This window comes from Pelodiscus sinensis, chromosome 1 (assembly GCF_052426305.1).
Source record: "Pelodiscus sinensis isolate ZL-2025 chromosome 1, ASM5242630v1, whole genome shotgun sequence".
In the NCBI taxonomy this organism is placed as follows: domain Eukaryota; kingdom Metazoa; phylum Chordata; order Testudines; family Trionychidae; genus Pelodiscus; species Pelodiscus sinensis.
This window is the reverse complement of record NC_143052.1, coordinates 56,108,227-56,123,022: the sequence shown is the minus strand read 5'-3', so window position 1 is coordinate 56,123,022 and position 14,796 is coordinate 56,108,227. Positions and strand designations below refer to the sequence as shown.

Here is a 14,796-nt window from a genome sequence, read left to right as displayed (position 1 = left end):
AAGCTAGTAATCTGCCCCATAATCATTATGTAATTGACTCAGTGCTTTCCTGAATACTTGGCTAAGTGTTTTTATGACAACTGAACTGACACAGCAACCTAAAGAGGACCTTTGGAACAGAAAACCAAGTCCATGATGCCACAGGGCTACAAACTTCTTAAAACCCTTATCAGGACTTCCTTCAAACAAAGACCTTCACCAAAATAGCTCCATTTTACACATAGTGTGCAGTGAATAGGTACAAGGTCAGCAGAGGGCGTGGGCAGAATTAAGGTTTCTAGGTGATCGTTGCGGTGTATTTCCATCCATGCCTAATGCAGCTCGGGGTTTTTTCCCTTTGGGTATAAATGCTGAACTTCCAGGCTTTTCAAGCATTTGCGTTTTGTGGGTGCGCACAGTGAATGGACTTACTGTGCATTTCTTGTTACTGACACGTATTCCCAGGCTTACCTCTAGAGTCACAGCCTGGTTTGAGTGGGCTCTGGGTACTTGCTCGGCGAGGGCAGGCGCGCATGGGGAGAGGAGCTCTCCCGTGCGGGTTTATGCGGTGGTGCGGAGGGACTGTTATTATTCCTTACACTTTGCGCTGCCTGGCCGTGCGGGAGAGCAAGTGTGTGCGCGCGTGAGGACGGAGGGGCTGCAAGGAGCCGGCTCCACTCATTGGCCAGGTCCCAGCCCCCAGAGGGCGGGCAGTCTCTTTGATCGGGGGTCCTGGGATGGCCACGGACTGAGTGAAGCTGGCATGCTGCTCCTCGCTTCCCCACAGGCAGCGGGAGGAGGGGAAGAACCGCCCTCGCCCACCCCGGCGCGGAGCGAGAGCGAATGCCAGAGCTCCGGCGCGGGGAGCGTGCACGGGGCAGCGGAGCGGGCAGCTTTCTGAAGGCGGAGCGGGCCAGCAGGGACGGGAAGAGGCAACGAAGGGGACAAGGGTGGGCGCCAGCAGCATGCAAGAGCCGAGCAGTGCGGGTTCGGCCCAGCCGGGTGGCGGCTGCGGCTGCTGAAGCGGGCGCTGCTGCTGGAGCAGCGGCGGGGCGCCCCCGGAGCGAGCCATGCGGGTTGCGAGGTGGCTGGCGGGGCTGCTGTGCCCGCTCTCCCTCCTCATCACCAAGCCCTGGGCGGCCCGCTTGCACCCCTCACAAGGTAAACAGGCGGCCACAAAGAAAGCCGGGCTCGGCCCCGAGCGGCGGGGCTTCCCCGGGCAGCGGGAGGTGGCACCGTGGCGCGGTGCTTTCGAGGAACGCGGCGCCCGGCTGGGGGCGCCCGCGGAGCCTCGCCTGGCGTTGCAGAGGGAAGCCCCGAGTCGCTTGAAGGCGCTGGGAGTTGCGCCGCGAGTGTCTGGGGGAGGCGGGGCAAGGGTCACCCTCAGTTTGTAGGTGGGTATGGGGGGAGTCAGTGGGGGTCCGTGCGTGGGGGGCGCAGCATGAGCCGGGGCGTGGGGGTGCGCGTGCGACTGCGAAGTAACTGGAGTCCGTGTGAGAGAGGAGCGGGGCAAGCGGAGCGGGAGTAACTGAGGCAGCGGGGTGCACGCGAGCGGTGGCTCTGTGTGTGAGCGCGGATGTGCGGGGGGGTCAGGCTGTGTGTAGTGCCTAGCCAGGACTTCCCCCACCCCCACATATGTGCATGGCTCTGATATTTACTCTGCGCATGTCGACGGAAAGGCGGCACATTTGGCAGCCGGGGTGGCTGCTAGGCATGTTGGTGGTGCTCACAGTGTACGTGGGTATTTGCCGTGTGTAGGGCCGAGAGAGCTGGTACTTACAGTTTGTATGAGCGTTTGGAGGTGTTTGCGGATGGGGTATGTCTCTTGGAGAGGAGCTAGGGGAGCAATTCCTTGGCACACCTAGGCTATGTCTAGACTGCAGGCTTCTTTCGAAAGAGGCTCTTTCGAAAGCATCTTTCGAAAGAGCCTCTTTCAAAAGATCGCGTCTAGACTGCAGGCGGATCTTTCGAAAGAGAAATCCGCTTTTTCGAAAGAGAGCACCCAGCGAGTCTGGATGCTCTCTTTCGAAGACGCCCTTTTACATTGAAGAACACCTTCTTTCGAAAGAGGAACTTTCGAAGGAAGGCGTTCTTCCTCGTGAAACGAGGTTTACCGCCATCGAAAGAAAAGCCGCGTTCTTTCGAAATAATTTCGAAAGAACGCGGCTTGAGTCTGGACGCAGGGGAAGTTTTTTCGGGAAAAGGCTACTTTTCCCGAAAAAACCCCTGAGTCTGGACACGGCCCTAGTCTCCTTTCTGACACATGTCTCCTCAAATAAAGCTAGACAATACTGCAGGCAAAAGGAGGAGGGAGAAAAATTGTTCTCCTTGGCCTTTGAGGGTAGGACAAGAAGCAATGGGCTTAAATTGCAGCAAGGGAGGTTTAGGTTGGACATTTGGAAAAAGTTCCTAACTGTCAGGGTGGTGAAACACTGGAATAAGTTGTCTAGGCAGGTTGTGGAATCTCCGGAGATATTTAAGAGCAGGTTAGACGTATCAGGGCTATAAGGGCTGGTGTGGACGCTACTGGACTCGATGACCTCTTGAGGTCCCTTCCAGTTCTAATGGTCTATGATTCTATAAACAAATGTTGAATGAAACTATGGCTCTTCTCCAAACTGCCAGTGTAGATGGGTCTTTTTCTTTCTGTTGCAGAGACCTTCGTGAAGCAACTCTCGTTCTATGAGATAGTCACACCTACCCGAGTGAATGAATTTGGAGAAGTTTTCCCTCACACGCATCACTTCAGGAGGAGGAAAAGGAGCTTGGAGGCACCAGGGGAGCCTGCTCCTTTCAGGACACATTACCAGCTCAATGCTTATGGACAGCTCTTCCAACTGAACTTGAGTACCGATGCAGGATTCATTGCTGCCCATTATAAAGTGAAGCATGTGGGGTCCCCACAGGAGCAGACCTCCCCTGACTTGCGCCACTGCTTTTACCGGGGGCATGTCAATGCACAGGAGGCACATACAGCCGTCTTCAGCCTCTGTGGTGGCCTGGTAAGCATGTTGGTTATTGCTTCCTATTCTCTTTCATTCATGTCTGTCCTTGTTTGAAAAAGATATGATAGGCTCCTTTGCAGCAGAGCTGAGTCTGAAATTCTCAAGCACTATTCAAGGTAGTTGGTCATGCCAGTAGTAAAGTGTTGCTGTTGGCAGGTGTGCTGTGATGATTCTTTGTTGGTTGGATACACACATGCCATTTTCATAAGATCTTCTACTGGTATATAATAAGATTCTTTTGGGCAGTGGGAGGGACAGTTCAGTGGTTTGAGCATTAGCCTCCTAAACCCCAGGTTGTGAGTTCAGCCTTTGAGGGGGTCTGGGGTAAACCTGTCAGGAATGGTACCTTTGGTCCTGCCATGAGGTCAGGGGACTGGACTCCATGACCTCTCAAGGTCCCTTCCAGCTCTATGAGATAGGTATGGCATTTTAACACAGAAAAATGATTTGCTTCAGAAATACAATAAACTGCTTTTTGATTAAGTGATGCTATAAGTCAGCATTAAACATTGTGGCTGTGTCTACACTGCACCCCTTTTCCGGAAAAGGGATGCAGATTAGACCAGTCGGAATTGCAAATCCGCGGGGGATTTAAATATCCCCCGCGGCATTTGCATTTACATGGCTGCCGCTTTTTTCCGGCTTGGGGATAAGCCGGAGAAAAGCGCCAGTCTAGACGCGATTCTCCGGAAAATAAGCCCTTTTCCGGAGGATTTCTTATTCCTACTTGAAAGTAGAAATAAGAAATCCTTGAAAGTAGGAATAAGAAATCCTCCGGAAAAGGGCTTATTTTCCGGAGAATCGCGTCTAGACTGGTGCTTTTCTCCGGCTTATCCCCAAGCCGGAAAAAAGCGGCAGCCATGTAAATGCAAATGCCGAGGGGGGATTTTTAAATCCCCTGCGGATTTGCAATTCCGACTGGTCTAATCTGCATCCCTTTTCCGGAAAAGGGGTGCAGTGTAGACACAGCCTATATGTGTATAGAGTCAAGAAGTGTGAAATAGTGATGTGGGGTTCTGGGATAGCAAGGGAAAGGCAAGTGCCTGTATTAGTTATGCCTTAACTTCCACAAATGCTATAGGAAGAGAAGGTGGAGAAGAGAAACTCCCAGTGTTCCTTGTGCCACAATCATCTAGATCTTCTGTGTTGACTCACATTAGTCTGCTCATGCTTCTATTGAAATAAATGAAAAACCCTCCTGTTGGCTTCAACAAGAACAGGATTAGGCAATTTATATAAGAACATAAAAACATAAGAACAGCCACACTGGGTCAGACCAAAGGTCCATCTAGCCCAGTATCCTGTCTGCCCACAGTGGCCAATACCAGATGCCGCAGAGAGAAGGATCACAACAGGTAATCCCCATGTGATCCTCCCCTGTGATATACCGAGCTAAAGAAAGACAATAAAACTCATCTTCTGTCTCCCAACCATGGCTAGGGATGTCAATGTATAGTCGACTATATGATTAACCGATGAGCTTGGGCTTATCAGTTAATCTTGTCAACCCCCCCTTGCTGCCTCTGTATCAGAGCACTGGATCTGCCTCCCTTCCCTGCCTCTTGTGCTGCTGCCTCTGATAGAGAGGTAGCAGTGTGGAGGGTGATGTGGGTAGGCTGGAGCTGATACACATGGGAAGCAATGCACTGAGACCTCTGCCATCCCACCACAGGAACATGGGGAAGCACTGGCCACTTCAGGGAATGGCATATGGCCAGGGCAATCAGGGAGTGTGCTTTACTGACAATCCCATCAGTCAATTGCAATTGACCAGCTGGTGACCACTGGTAGAGTATGCAGCCCTAGTTCTTCCCCAGTGCCCACGCTTATAGGCCTTACTCCTTTTACTTCTTTGCATGTCTGCACAGGATCAGGCCTTTACACAATCTAATAATAAATTAACAAAGTAACAATTGCACAATTTTTAAAATGAATTTATTTTTACAATATTGTGCTTGGATGGCAGGTCTAATGAACATAGCAACTTGCATTCTGTGGTCTAGTCCAGTGATTTTCAAACTACAGGTCACAACCCCGTACAGGCTCGTGGAATGGCAGGCACTGGCTCTCATTGATGCAGAGTCACTGGGTGACCAGTTGGGGTACTGAGGCAGGCTACTTGTCTCTCCTGGCAGTAGGCCCAGCTTCTGGGGAGGGAGGAGGGAAGGAGAGCGCACAGAGCTCCGGGCATTGCCTCTGCTCTGAGCACTAGCTCTGCACTTCCATTAGCTGGGACCTACTGCTGGCTGCTTCTGGGGCACAGCATGGTCTGTGGTGCCAGAAGAGGCAGCACCCCTACAGCACCACTGACCAGATCCTGGTCACCAGGAGCTTCACATGGTATGGCCCTCCTTCCGCAGCCCTGATCCCCCACCCAAAACCTTATCTTCCTTCTACAATCCAAAGTTCTCCTCATCAGCCTCACTCTAAAGCCCACACTCTAATCTAATTATGTCAGATCACGGGTATCAACAACTTTCTTCAACTGGGTCATGAGAAAATGTTTGAAAATGACTGGCCTAGTCTGCACTAGGAATGGAATAGCTTATAGGTTAATGCTATTGACTACATGCATTACCCCCACCTGTACTCCAAACCCCACCTCAGTCTCAGCAGACTGTAAGTTGCACTTAAGTTCAAAAAAGTGATCCAGAGTAAAAAAGTTAGAGAACCCTGCTCTATACTCTTCCCTACAAGTAACTGAGCAAGGAAGATGCAGAAAATAGAGCAAAGATGTGAATATGGAAATTATGCTGTAATGTACAAAAGGCCAACATATATCATATTCCCCTCTGCTAAAGTGTTAAAAGGGGAGCCCTGGAAGAAATTCTACTTCAGAGGGGTATCTTTGCACAGTTCATTCCAAGTGGATAGTGCAACTATGTGCTACCGAATACTCAAACCTGAGCCAGCGGACTCAGCCTAGCCCTAAGACATTGACTATTTGAGCTGAAAAGGTAAATAGTCCAGACCAGAGGCTATAGTAATGTGCATATCCAGTCTTGCTTTTGAAGCATCCCTAATAAATACTATGTACATCATAAAATAAGAAAAAATAACCCTAAACCCTACCAAAACAAAATACTTTACTGCACGCACCATTCTCACCCGGGAAGAGGGTGAGAGAGAAAACGAGCCATATATGTGAGATGTGTACCACATTGTTTAACGTTTTATTGAAATCAGATTGGATTAGTGTAATAAACTACAGGGAATAGGTCTTAGATTTTTTTAAACTTTCTCCATTTACAGCATTTTATCTAGAAATCTCCATCCCTTTTAATGTATTTTTGACAACTTGAAGAGACATCACTAATCTGAAAGTCACAGTTATCTGAAATTTTTGTATCTATTGTATTTATAAGTAATATGTAAATGTATTGAAAATGACAGAAATGAGTGAAAATATTTTTCTCGGTTTTTTAGCTTGTGTTGTATATTAAACAGCCAGTCTGTGTCATGCATGCTTTTATTGTTTTAAATGGGAGTAATCGTGGAGAAAGTAGTACTGATTGTGAGTCAGATAGTAGAATCTAGCTTTTAGTTTTTTTATAACCCTTTATTGTAATGGGCAAATCCCCTCTCTTAGTAGGATCCATTTTCTCCTTATTAAACCCAGGATATATCTAGACTGCTCGCCTATTTCGAAATAAGCTATTCTGGAATAGTTATTCCGAAATAGTTTATTTTGAATAGCATGTCTACACTGCAGGAAAGTCTCAAAATTAGACTTAGAGGCTTAGAATGACCGTGGTGAGGGGACATTTCGAAATAGCAGCAGCGGAGCATCTACATATGCCTTATTTCGAAATAGCTATTGCAGAAGAGGAGTTATTCCTCATAGAATGAGGTTTACAGATTTCGGAATAAGCCATTCATTATTTCAAAATTATTTTGAAATAATGGAATGGCTGTGTAGATGCTGGCATTGTTATTTCGAAATAACGCTAGTTATCTTGAAATAATGGTGCAGTGCAGTCACACTCCCAGTGACTTGGCCCTGGCATGTGGCAGTGAAGGAGGGTATGTCTACACTACAAAGTTAGTTCGAACTAACATAGTTCGAACTAACTTTCATAGGCGCTACACTAGCGCTCCGTTAGTTCGAATTTAATTCGAACTAACGGAGCGCTTAGTTCGAACTAGGTAATCCTCATTCCACGAGGATTAAGCCTAGTTCGAATTTACTAGTTCGAATTAAGGGCTGTGTAGACCCTTAATTCGAACTAATGGGAGGCTAGCCCTCCCCAGGTTTCCCTGGTGGCCACTCTGGCCAACACCAGGGAAACTCGTCTGCCCCTCTCCTGGCCCCGGACCCCTTAAGGGGCACAGGCTGGCTACGGTGCCAGTGCCAGGTGCAAGCCTGCCAGCACCCAGCCAGCAGACCCTGCACCTGGCACGGATCGAGCCACCCACCCGATGCCCCCCAGCCCTCCCCTTCTTCCCGGGACCAGGCTGGCGGCTCCCGGGAGTTGCCCGGGACCGCAAGAGGCGGGCACCCGCCTGGGCTAGTGCGGACATCGTGGAACTTGTCCACGACCTCCGCACTAGGCACAGGAAAGTGGCCGTCTAGGGCAGGAGAGCTGCCAGCCTGGCCACCCAGGAGCAGGTGTGCATGAAAATCAAGGTGGTCCACTGAGACCCCCGACCCTGAGCCCTGAGCTTACAATGGCTGTACTGTGTCAGACCAAAGGTCCATCTAGCCCAGTAGCCTGTCTGCCGACAGCGGCCAACCCTAGGACACTGGAGGAGATGGACCGAAGACAGTGACCAAGCCATTTGTCTCGTGCCATCCCTCTCCAGCCTTCCACAAACCTTGGGCAGGGACACCACTCCTACCCCCTGGCTAATACCACTCCATGGACCCAACCTCCATGACTTGATCTCACTTCCCTTTAAACTCTGTTCCAGTTCTAGCCTTCACAGCCTCCTGCAGCAAGGAGTTCCACAGGTTGACTCTTTGCTTTGTGAAGAAGAACTTTCTGTTACTAGTTTGAAGCCTGCTACCCATTCCTTTCCTTTGGTGTCCTCTAGTTCTTCTTTATGGGAACTAATGAAGAACTTTTCTGTATGCAACCTCTCCACCCCACTCCTGCTTTTAGAGACCTCTATCCTGTCCCCCGTCAGTCTCCTCTTTTCTAAGCCCAGTCTCTTTAGCCTCTCTTCATATGGGACCTGTTCCCAACCCCTGATCATTGTAGTTGCCCTCCCCTCTCCCAGCCTCTCTCTTCGCCTCTCCCACCTCCTTTTCCCAGTCTCCCCCAGTTTTGTTCAATAAAGACAGATTCCATTTTTGAACACAATTGTCCTTTATTTTGTACATCAAGAAGAGGGGCTAGGGAAGGGTAAGTGGAAGGAGGTGAGAGAGGAATGGGGTACGCGCCCCCGATGAGGAGGACTGGGCTGGCTCTGTGGGCTTCTGAGGGTGGAAGCTCTCCTGCAGCCCCCCAATTGCCCCCTCTCCTCAGATGGCAGCCTGCAGCAAGTGCAGCCGGGCTGATGGCCGAGTGCTGTGATGTGCCCAGTGTGGGAACTCCGGGCAATCCAAGCCAGGACTGCTTTGCAAACGGGGCATCCCTGAGAACTGTCTGTCCGGGGTGGGGGTCGGGTCCCTTTAAGCACAGCCCTCGGCTAGCCTGAGACAGCATCTCCATGCTCTAAGTCCTCCTCTGATGCCCTGCCGGCACTGCTTCCGGCCATCCTTAACCCCGGTTCAGGGTCCACTTAATGTGGACATGCTAGTTCGAATTAGCAAAACGCTAATTCGAACTAGTTTTTTAGTCTGGATCCGTTAGTTCGAATTAGCTTAGTTCGAATTAAGTAATTCGAACTAAGTTAGTTCAAATTAACGTTGTAGTGTAGATGTACCCGTGCAGAGTAGGATTTCCCTTGTTGCAATTCCCAAGAAATCAGAAGAGAGTGAAGTTCGAGAGGCTGTTTTGAGATGTATGATGACAATTATGTTTCCCAGATACATATCTTTCAGGAGAGCTGATATGGACCAATGCTGTAAAAGTTAAGGGATAACAAAAGGACTCAAAATGCTAGAGGAAAACTAAAAATTTTTAAAATTGCTCTGAAGATTTATACAATGTACTTGTAAGTGATCAGAAGTTTAGCTGGTAAACCAGTAACTCAATACTAATTTAATCATTTAGGGTGCATCTACACAGCAGGGCTTAACTCAAAATAAACTACAGGCAGTCCCCGACTTACGCGGATCCGACTTATGTCGGATCCACAGTTACGAACGGGGCTTTTCTCGCCCCGGAGGACACGGACTGCGGGACCTCGCAGTCCCGCCGCCCATGTACTCCGGGGCGAGAAAAACTGCTCCGCGTCTCCCTGGTCTGCAGACCAGGAAGACGCGGAGCAAAGCCGCGGAGGGGCTCGGTCCCGCTGCCGGCTTCCCCCGAGGCTTTGCAAAGCTGCGGAGGGGCTGAGGCTGCAGGGCAGCCCAGGCGTGCCTGGGCTGCCCGAGCCCCTCCACGGCTTTGCTCCTCGTCTTCCTGGAGACCCTCCAGGAGACCAGGGAGACACGGAGCAAAGCTGGGGAGGATGCGGGCGGGACCGCGGCGCATCTCCGCGGTCCCGCCGTCCGGGTTTCCCTGTTCTGCTGGGGGGCGCAGCTAGTGCGCCCCCCAGCAGACCAGGCTTTTCTCGCCTGGGGTAGAGCAGCTGGGGCTGCTGGGTTGGTCCTGCAGCGCCGCTCCTCGGCGCTACTGGACCAACCGGGCAGCACCCCAGCTGCTCTTCCCCAGGTGTCCCCAAGTCAGCCGCTGCTTAAACTGATCAGCGGCTGACTACAGGAAGCCCGAGGCAGAGTTGCTCTGCCCCGGGCTTCCTGGAATCAGCCGCTGATCAGTTTCAGCAGCGGCTGACGTGGGGACACCTGGGGCAGAGCAGCTGGGGTGCTGCCCGGTTGGTCCCCCGCAGCGCCGCCCCTGCGGGGATCTACCCGGCAGCGCCCAGCTGCTCTGTCCTAGGCATCCAGATTCAGCTGCTGTTGAAACTGATCAGCGGCTGATTCCAGGCAGCCCAGGGCAGAGCAATTCTGCCTCCAGCTTCCTGTAGTCAGCCGCTGGTCAGTTTCAGCAGCGGCTGAATCTGGAAGCCAGTTCTGACTTACATACAAATTCAACTTAAGAACAAACCTACAGTCCCTATCTTGTACGTAACCCGGGGACTGCCTGTATGTAAATTGAGCGACGTCAATTGCGTACCTTATTTTGAAATAGCTTATTTATAAATTGGGAGCATCTACACAGCACTTATTTTGAAATTGAGCATTCTTCCTCCGACTTCCCTTACTCCTCGTACAATGAGGGTTATGGGAGTTGGAGTAAGAAGTCCACCAGCTTGACAGTATTTCAACATTATTTCAAAATAACTGCCTTCTGTGTAGATGTGGACTAAGTTATTTTGAAATAATGTTGCTGTGTAGACGTACCCTTAGGCACCTTTCTCCACTTCCCTGACTTCATCCAAAGCCTTTACTACTGCCTCCTAAGTTCCTGCCCTCTATTTGTTTACATCCCTGATTCCAGCACCCTCTCAAGCTTCTGGTGCTTTCTCTGACTTCAGTGTAAGAAACCCCTCCCAAGAGCACGTATGGCTTATGGCTGCAGAGTACCTAGGGAATATAGCTTAAAGGTTGTTGACAAATTGTATGCCCTTTTGATGTGTTACATGGCAGAGCTTGCACTAGGCTCAAGGATGTAAATGGCAGGGGGTTGCTAAGAGGTTATTAAGGAGTCTGTAGTAATTGCAGGGAGGTAATCTATAATTAAGAACATTGGGGATGCAGTCAAAGGCAGGAGGTTGAATTGGCTCCCAGTCTGGCTTCTGATCACTTGCAAGACTGTTAACATCTTTTGAGTGATTTCTAGCATTTCAAATTTTATTTTCGTAAGTTCTGTTTCTTTGTTTCTGTTTTTACTTTTACTTCATTGGTCAATTTTAGCTTCCTACAAGAGTGGGAAACAAGGGCTCCTGTGGATGTCACTGGCTGCATGTGGACCAAGTGTCCTCTCAAACATTATCCAGTCAGGAGAAACAAAAGAGGCAAAACATTCATTTAATTGCACAAGTTGATTGAGAAATATAAGGAAATACTGTTGAACAGACTATTTCAATATGATTTGTTACAGTTATTTAATAATCGTGATTGGTATGAGTCTTCAATTTAAGGTCGTGCCCACATGAAGAAAAAGTGAGAATTAAAGAAGAATTAATCTATTTAATGCTGTGGATCAGGGCTGGGCACAATATGGCCCGTCATTGTCCCACGGCCCAGCGGAAACCTCAGGCAGGCTTCCTGCCTGCCACATCCCACATGCCGCTCAAAGCAGCTGGCTTTAGGGGGCATGTGTGTCTCTATATGCCATGCACACCTGGGGGAAGGGTCTTTGGATGATGCCTCCAGCACACTCTCACAGCTCCCATTGGCTTGGGCTGTGCTTGCAGTGCAGGCAGTGTGCAGAGGGACCCTACCCCTTCAAGGGATGCACAATGACAGAGATGCACATGACTCCCACTGCTGGTCACTTTAAGCGGTGTGTGTGGGAGTGGCAGACCGGGAACAATGTTCCTTCTAATTTTTTTCACTCGTGTGTGGAATACATTTTGTCATATGCACTGAGGCATGTGCGGATTTGCACCATCAGTAGAAACACAAAACCTAGCTGTGGGCGGTGCTCTGCTAATCAGCTGGGCATCATTGGACTTCCTCCTGAGTGGCCACACATGCGCACAGCTTACAGGGAACACTGGCAGGGAGTCTGCCCAAGAGTCCTGCTCTACTGCTGGCCAGGAGATGCCTAAGGTGAATGCCCCCCTTCACCCCGTCCCAGGTTACAATCCAAACCCACTGCACCTCTGCTCCTGCACCCACACGCCCTCTTATACTCTGCACCTGCTACTCTAGGTCAGAATCCTCTCTTGAACCCATACCCCCTCTTATACTCTGTATCTCCATCTGCACCCCAATCACCTGTCCCAGGTCCTTCACTCAATCTCCATCCCAGATCCTGCTCCTCCTCCATTAATATCATGAAGGAGTGCATCTGTTGACCACTTAGCAAATTTTTGGCAAAAATTATTGCCCACCCCTGCTGTAGACAATGAGGCCCAATCTCTTAAGGAACATTATGTTGTTCTTGAGAGAGACGCAGGAAGGTGTTGATGGACTCTAGTTTTCCACAGCTGGAAGGATGGATTGGCCTATATTTTATCAAATGCTGCTAAGGACTCCAGATACAGTGGGTCTAGAATGTTTTTACTGTGAGGTTGTGTGTGTGGGAAGGAAGTGAGCGTAGGGATATGTATAGCCTTTTTTCATCTGCAGTCCGTGTAGGTAGTACAGATCACAGTTTGACAGAGGATCCCATAGTTTCTGTTCAGCAGAGTTTAGTGTGTAGCAGGAGGCCACTGGTTTTGTTGTTCCATGAATCCATTGGCTTTTGGCACCTATACTGCACAGAGAAACAAGACTGGTAGGAGCTAAAGCAGTCACAGGAGTGTAATGGCCTTCAGAGGAATTTAATTGTCATTTCTGTGGCTTAAGCAGGTAATTTTTTTCAGCTCTTTTGTAACTCCCCTCTTCTCTGCATTAAGCCTGGCTATTTCTGATTTTGGGAGAGTGAGGAGAATTTGGGCCTAAAGCATTGATCTTCAGAACTTTCTCAATGCAAGAGGTTCTCTTTGTTTTGTTTTAATAAGGGTCAGTGAATCACTTTTCTAAATATTCTGAAAACAACTGTATGTGCTATTAAGTAGGAGTGCAGTAGTTTCTTTTCAAGAAAAGTAAACAATCCTGGAGTTTGTCTTACTGAAGTGTTATTTTTAATTATACTTGGTTAAAAAATTGAATGGCTGCCAGAAACTGGTACTAACATATGCCAATAGAGACTCACCTGGAATTATATTATACAGAAAATAGTCCACTGGCATTTCCCCACCCCTTTAATGTAGTTAAAGTACAACAGTCCTCACGGGTTAGAATAATTTGGCTTTTCATAAAAAACCCTTTTACAGTTTTTGCCATTGACTACTAAATTTTCCCTTTGGTAACATTTTATTTTAACTAAGAGGCTGTATGTTGAAAATGGTTATTTCCTAATTCTGAAGAAGAGATCATTTTGCAGAACCTCGGTTAAGCATATAATCTACATGAGCATCAGTATTATGTTGGATGGGGAAAAGAGGAAAAAGGGGGAAAAAAAAAATTGAAGTGAAAATGCATGCAGAACAAAATCATCTAATCATACTATGTGTAGGAAATGTTATTTGTATATATATTACTTTTTTAATTCAAAGAATCACAGAAGATAGGAAAATTTTACGAACTGTTTACAACTGAAAAACGATCACTTTCTGAAAAAGTAAAGTTTAATTGCTGCTGACATACACTTAAACATTCTGGCTGTGTCTAGACTGGCAAGTTTTTCCGCAAAAGCAAGTGCTTTTGCGGAAAAACTTGCTAGCTGTCTACACTTGCCACTTGAATTTCCGCAAGAACACTGACGATCTCATGTAAGAAATCAGTGCTTCTTGTGGAAATACTATGCTGCTCCCGTTCGGGCAAAAGTCCTTTTGCGCAAAAGCTTTTGCACAAAAGGGCCAGTGTAGACAACTCAGATTTGTTTTGTGCAAAAAAGCCCCAATCGCGAAAATGGCAATTGGGTCTTTTTTGCGCAAAAGCACGTCTAGATTGGCACGGACGCTTTTCCGCAAAAAGTGCTTTTGCAGAAAAGCAATCTAGACGCTCTTTTCCGCAAATGCTTTTAACGGAAAACTTTTCCGTTAAAAGCATTTGCGGAAAATCATGCCAATCTAGACGTAACCTCTAGGTTCATTAGGAATCCTGTATTCCAGTAGATGAAGCTGTAACCCCAAATCTCCATAATATGTCACTGAAATACTTCAGTACTACTGGTATTGTTGCCCCCTTGCCAGCACAAATTAGTAGAGAGACAATAATTTACTATCTTCATAAAACTTAAGTGTTGCTATGTTATATGTAAGCAAAAAAGATAGGAACTAGTTCAAACTCTCCAGACATTCAGTGCAGTGAGAGAGATTTGGGAGTTATATGTTTTATTTTTTCTCTTGGGTCATGTCTATACTAGGAAATTATTTCAAAATAACTAAAATCAACATAAGAACTTCTGATTTAAGAAGATCGAAAGCATGTCCCAACTATGAGGAAGCATCAAAATTAGTAAGAATTATTCCAAAGTAACACGTCCACACAGATTGGAGTCTCCCTCGGACTTAAGAGTCCCTGGAAGCACTGTGGGGAAGGAACCAGGAGGGACGATATTTCCTGTGGATGCTTGGTCAGGCAAGCTGCAACATATGCTTACAGGGGATATATGCTTACAGAGCCTTCTCTCTATGGCTGCGTCTCACATGTCACTCCTCCACTGCCTCCTCCCTCGCAGAACTCTAAAGGGATGCAGTGTGATCTGTTTGCCCTTGCAGATACAACAGCACTCAAAGCATGGAGCCAGCACTACTGCAAAGCAGTGCTAGGCTCACAGACCTCGTGCTGCGCCTCATGGCACAGTATGTCCAGACTACCCACATGTTGCTTCAGCAGGATGAGGACTAGGACCTATAGGACGAACCCCAGTGTGGACTGCAGGCTCTGCTCACTCAAATCCTCCTGCTGCCGCACATGCTCTTCAATTCCCGGGACACTGTGGAACACTACTTCTGGCAGTGGGAGACGAGCTTGGACTGGTGGGAGACGAGCATGCGGCTCCTCACAGCCTGTTGTCTGTCCCTGTATGTACATAGGGAAAGTTAC

The 14,796-nt window shown here is 48.4% G+C and overlaps 1 protein-coding gene across 3 annotated transcripts in view; it reads left to right on the top strand.

The window, feature by feature from the left end:
* The first annotated feature begins 583 nt into the window (after nucleotides 1–583).
* ADAMTS20 (ADAM metallopeptidase with thrombospondin type 1 motif 20) overlaps nucleotides 584–14,796 on the top strand; it is a 192,368-nt gene continuing 178,155 nt past the window's right edge. The window contains exons 1-2 of one of the 3 annotated variants that reach the window (XM_075930234.2): nucleotides 584–1,140; nucleotides 2,635–2,981. In XM_075930234.2, the coding sequence (XP_075786349.2) occupies nucleotides 1,050–1,140; nucleotides 2,635–2,981 (438 nt within the window). In that variant the 5' untranslated portion in view covers nucleotides 584–1,049. The remainder of the gene's footprint in view (nucleotides 1,141–2,634; nucleotides 2,982–14,796) is intronic. The other 2 variants (XM_075930240.2, XM_075930230.2) reach the window with 2 other exon arrangements.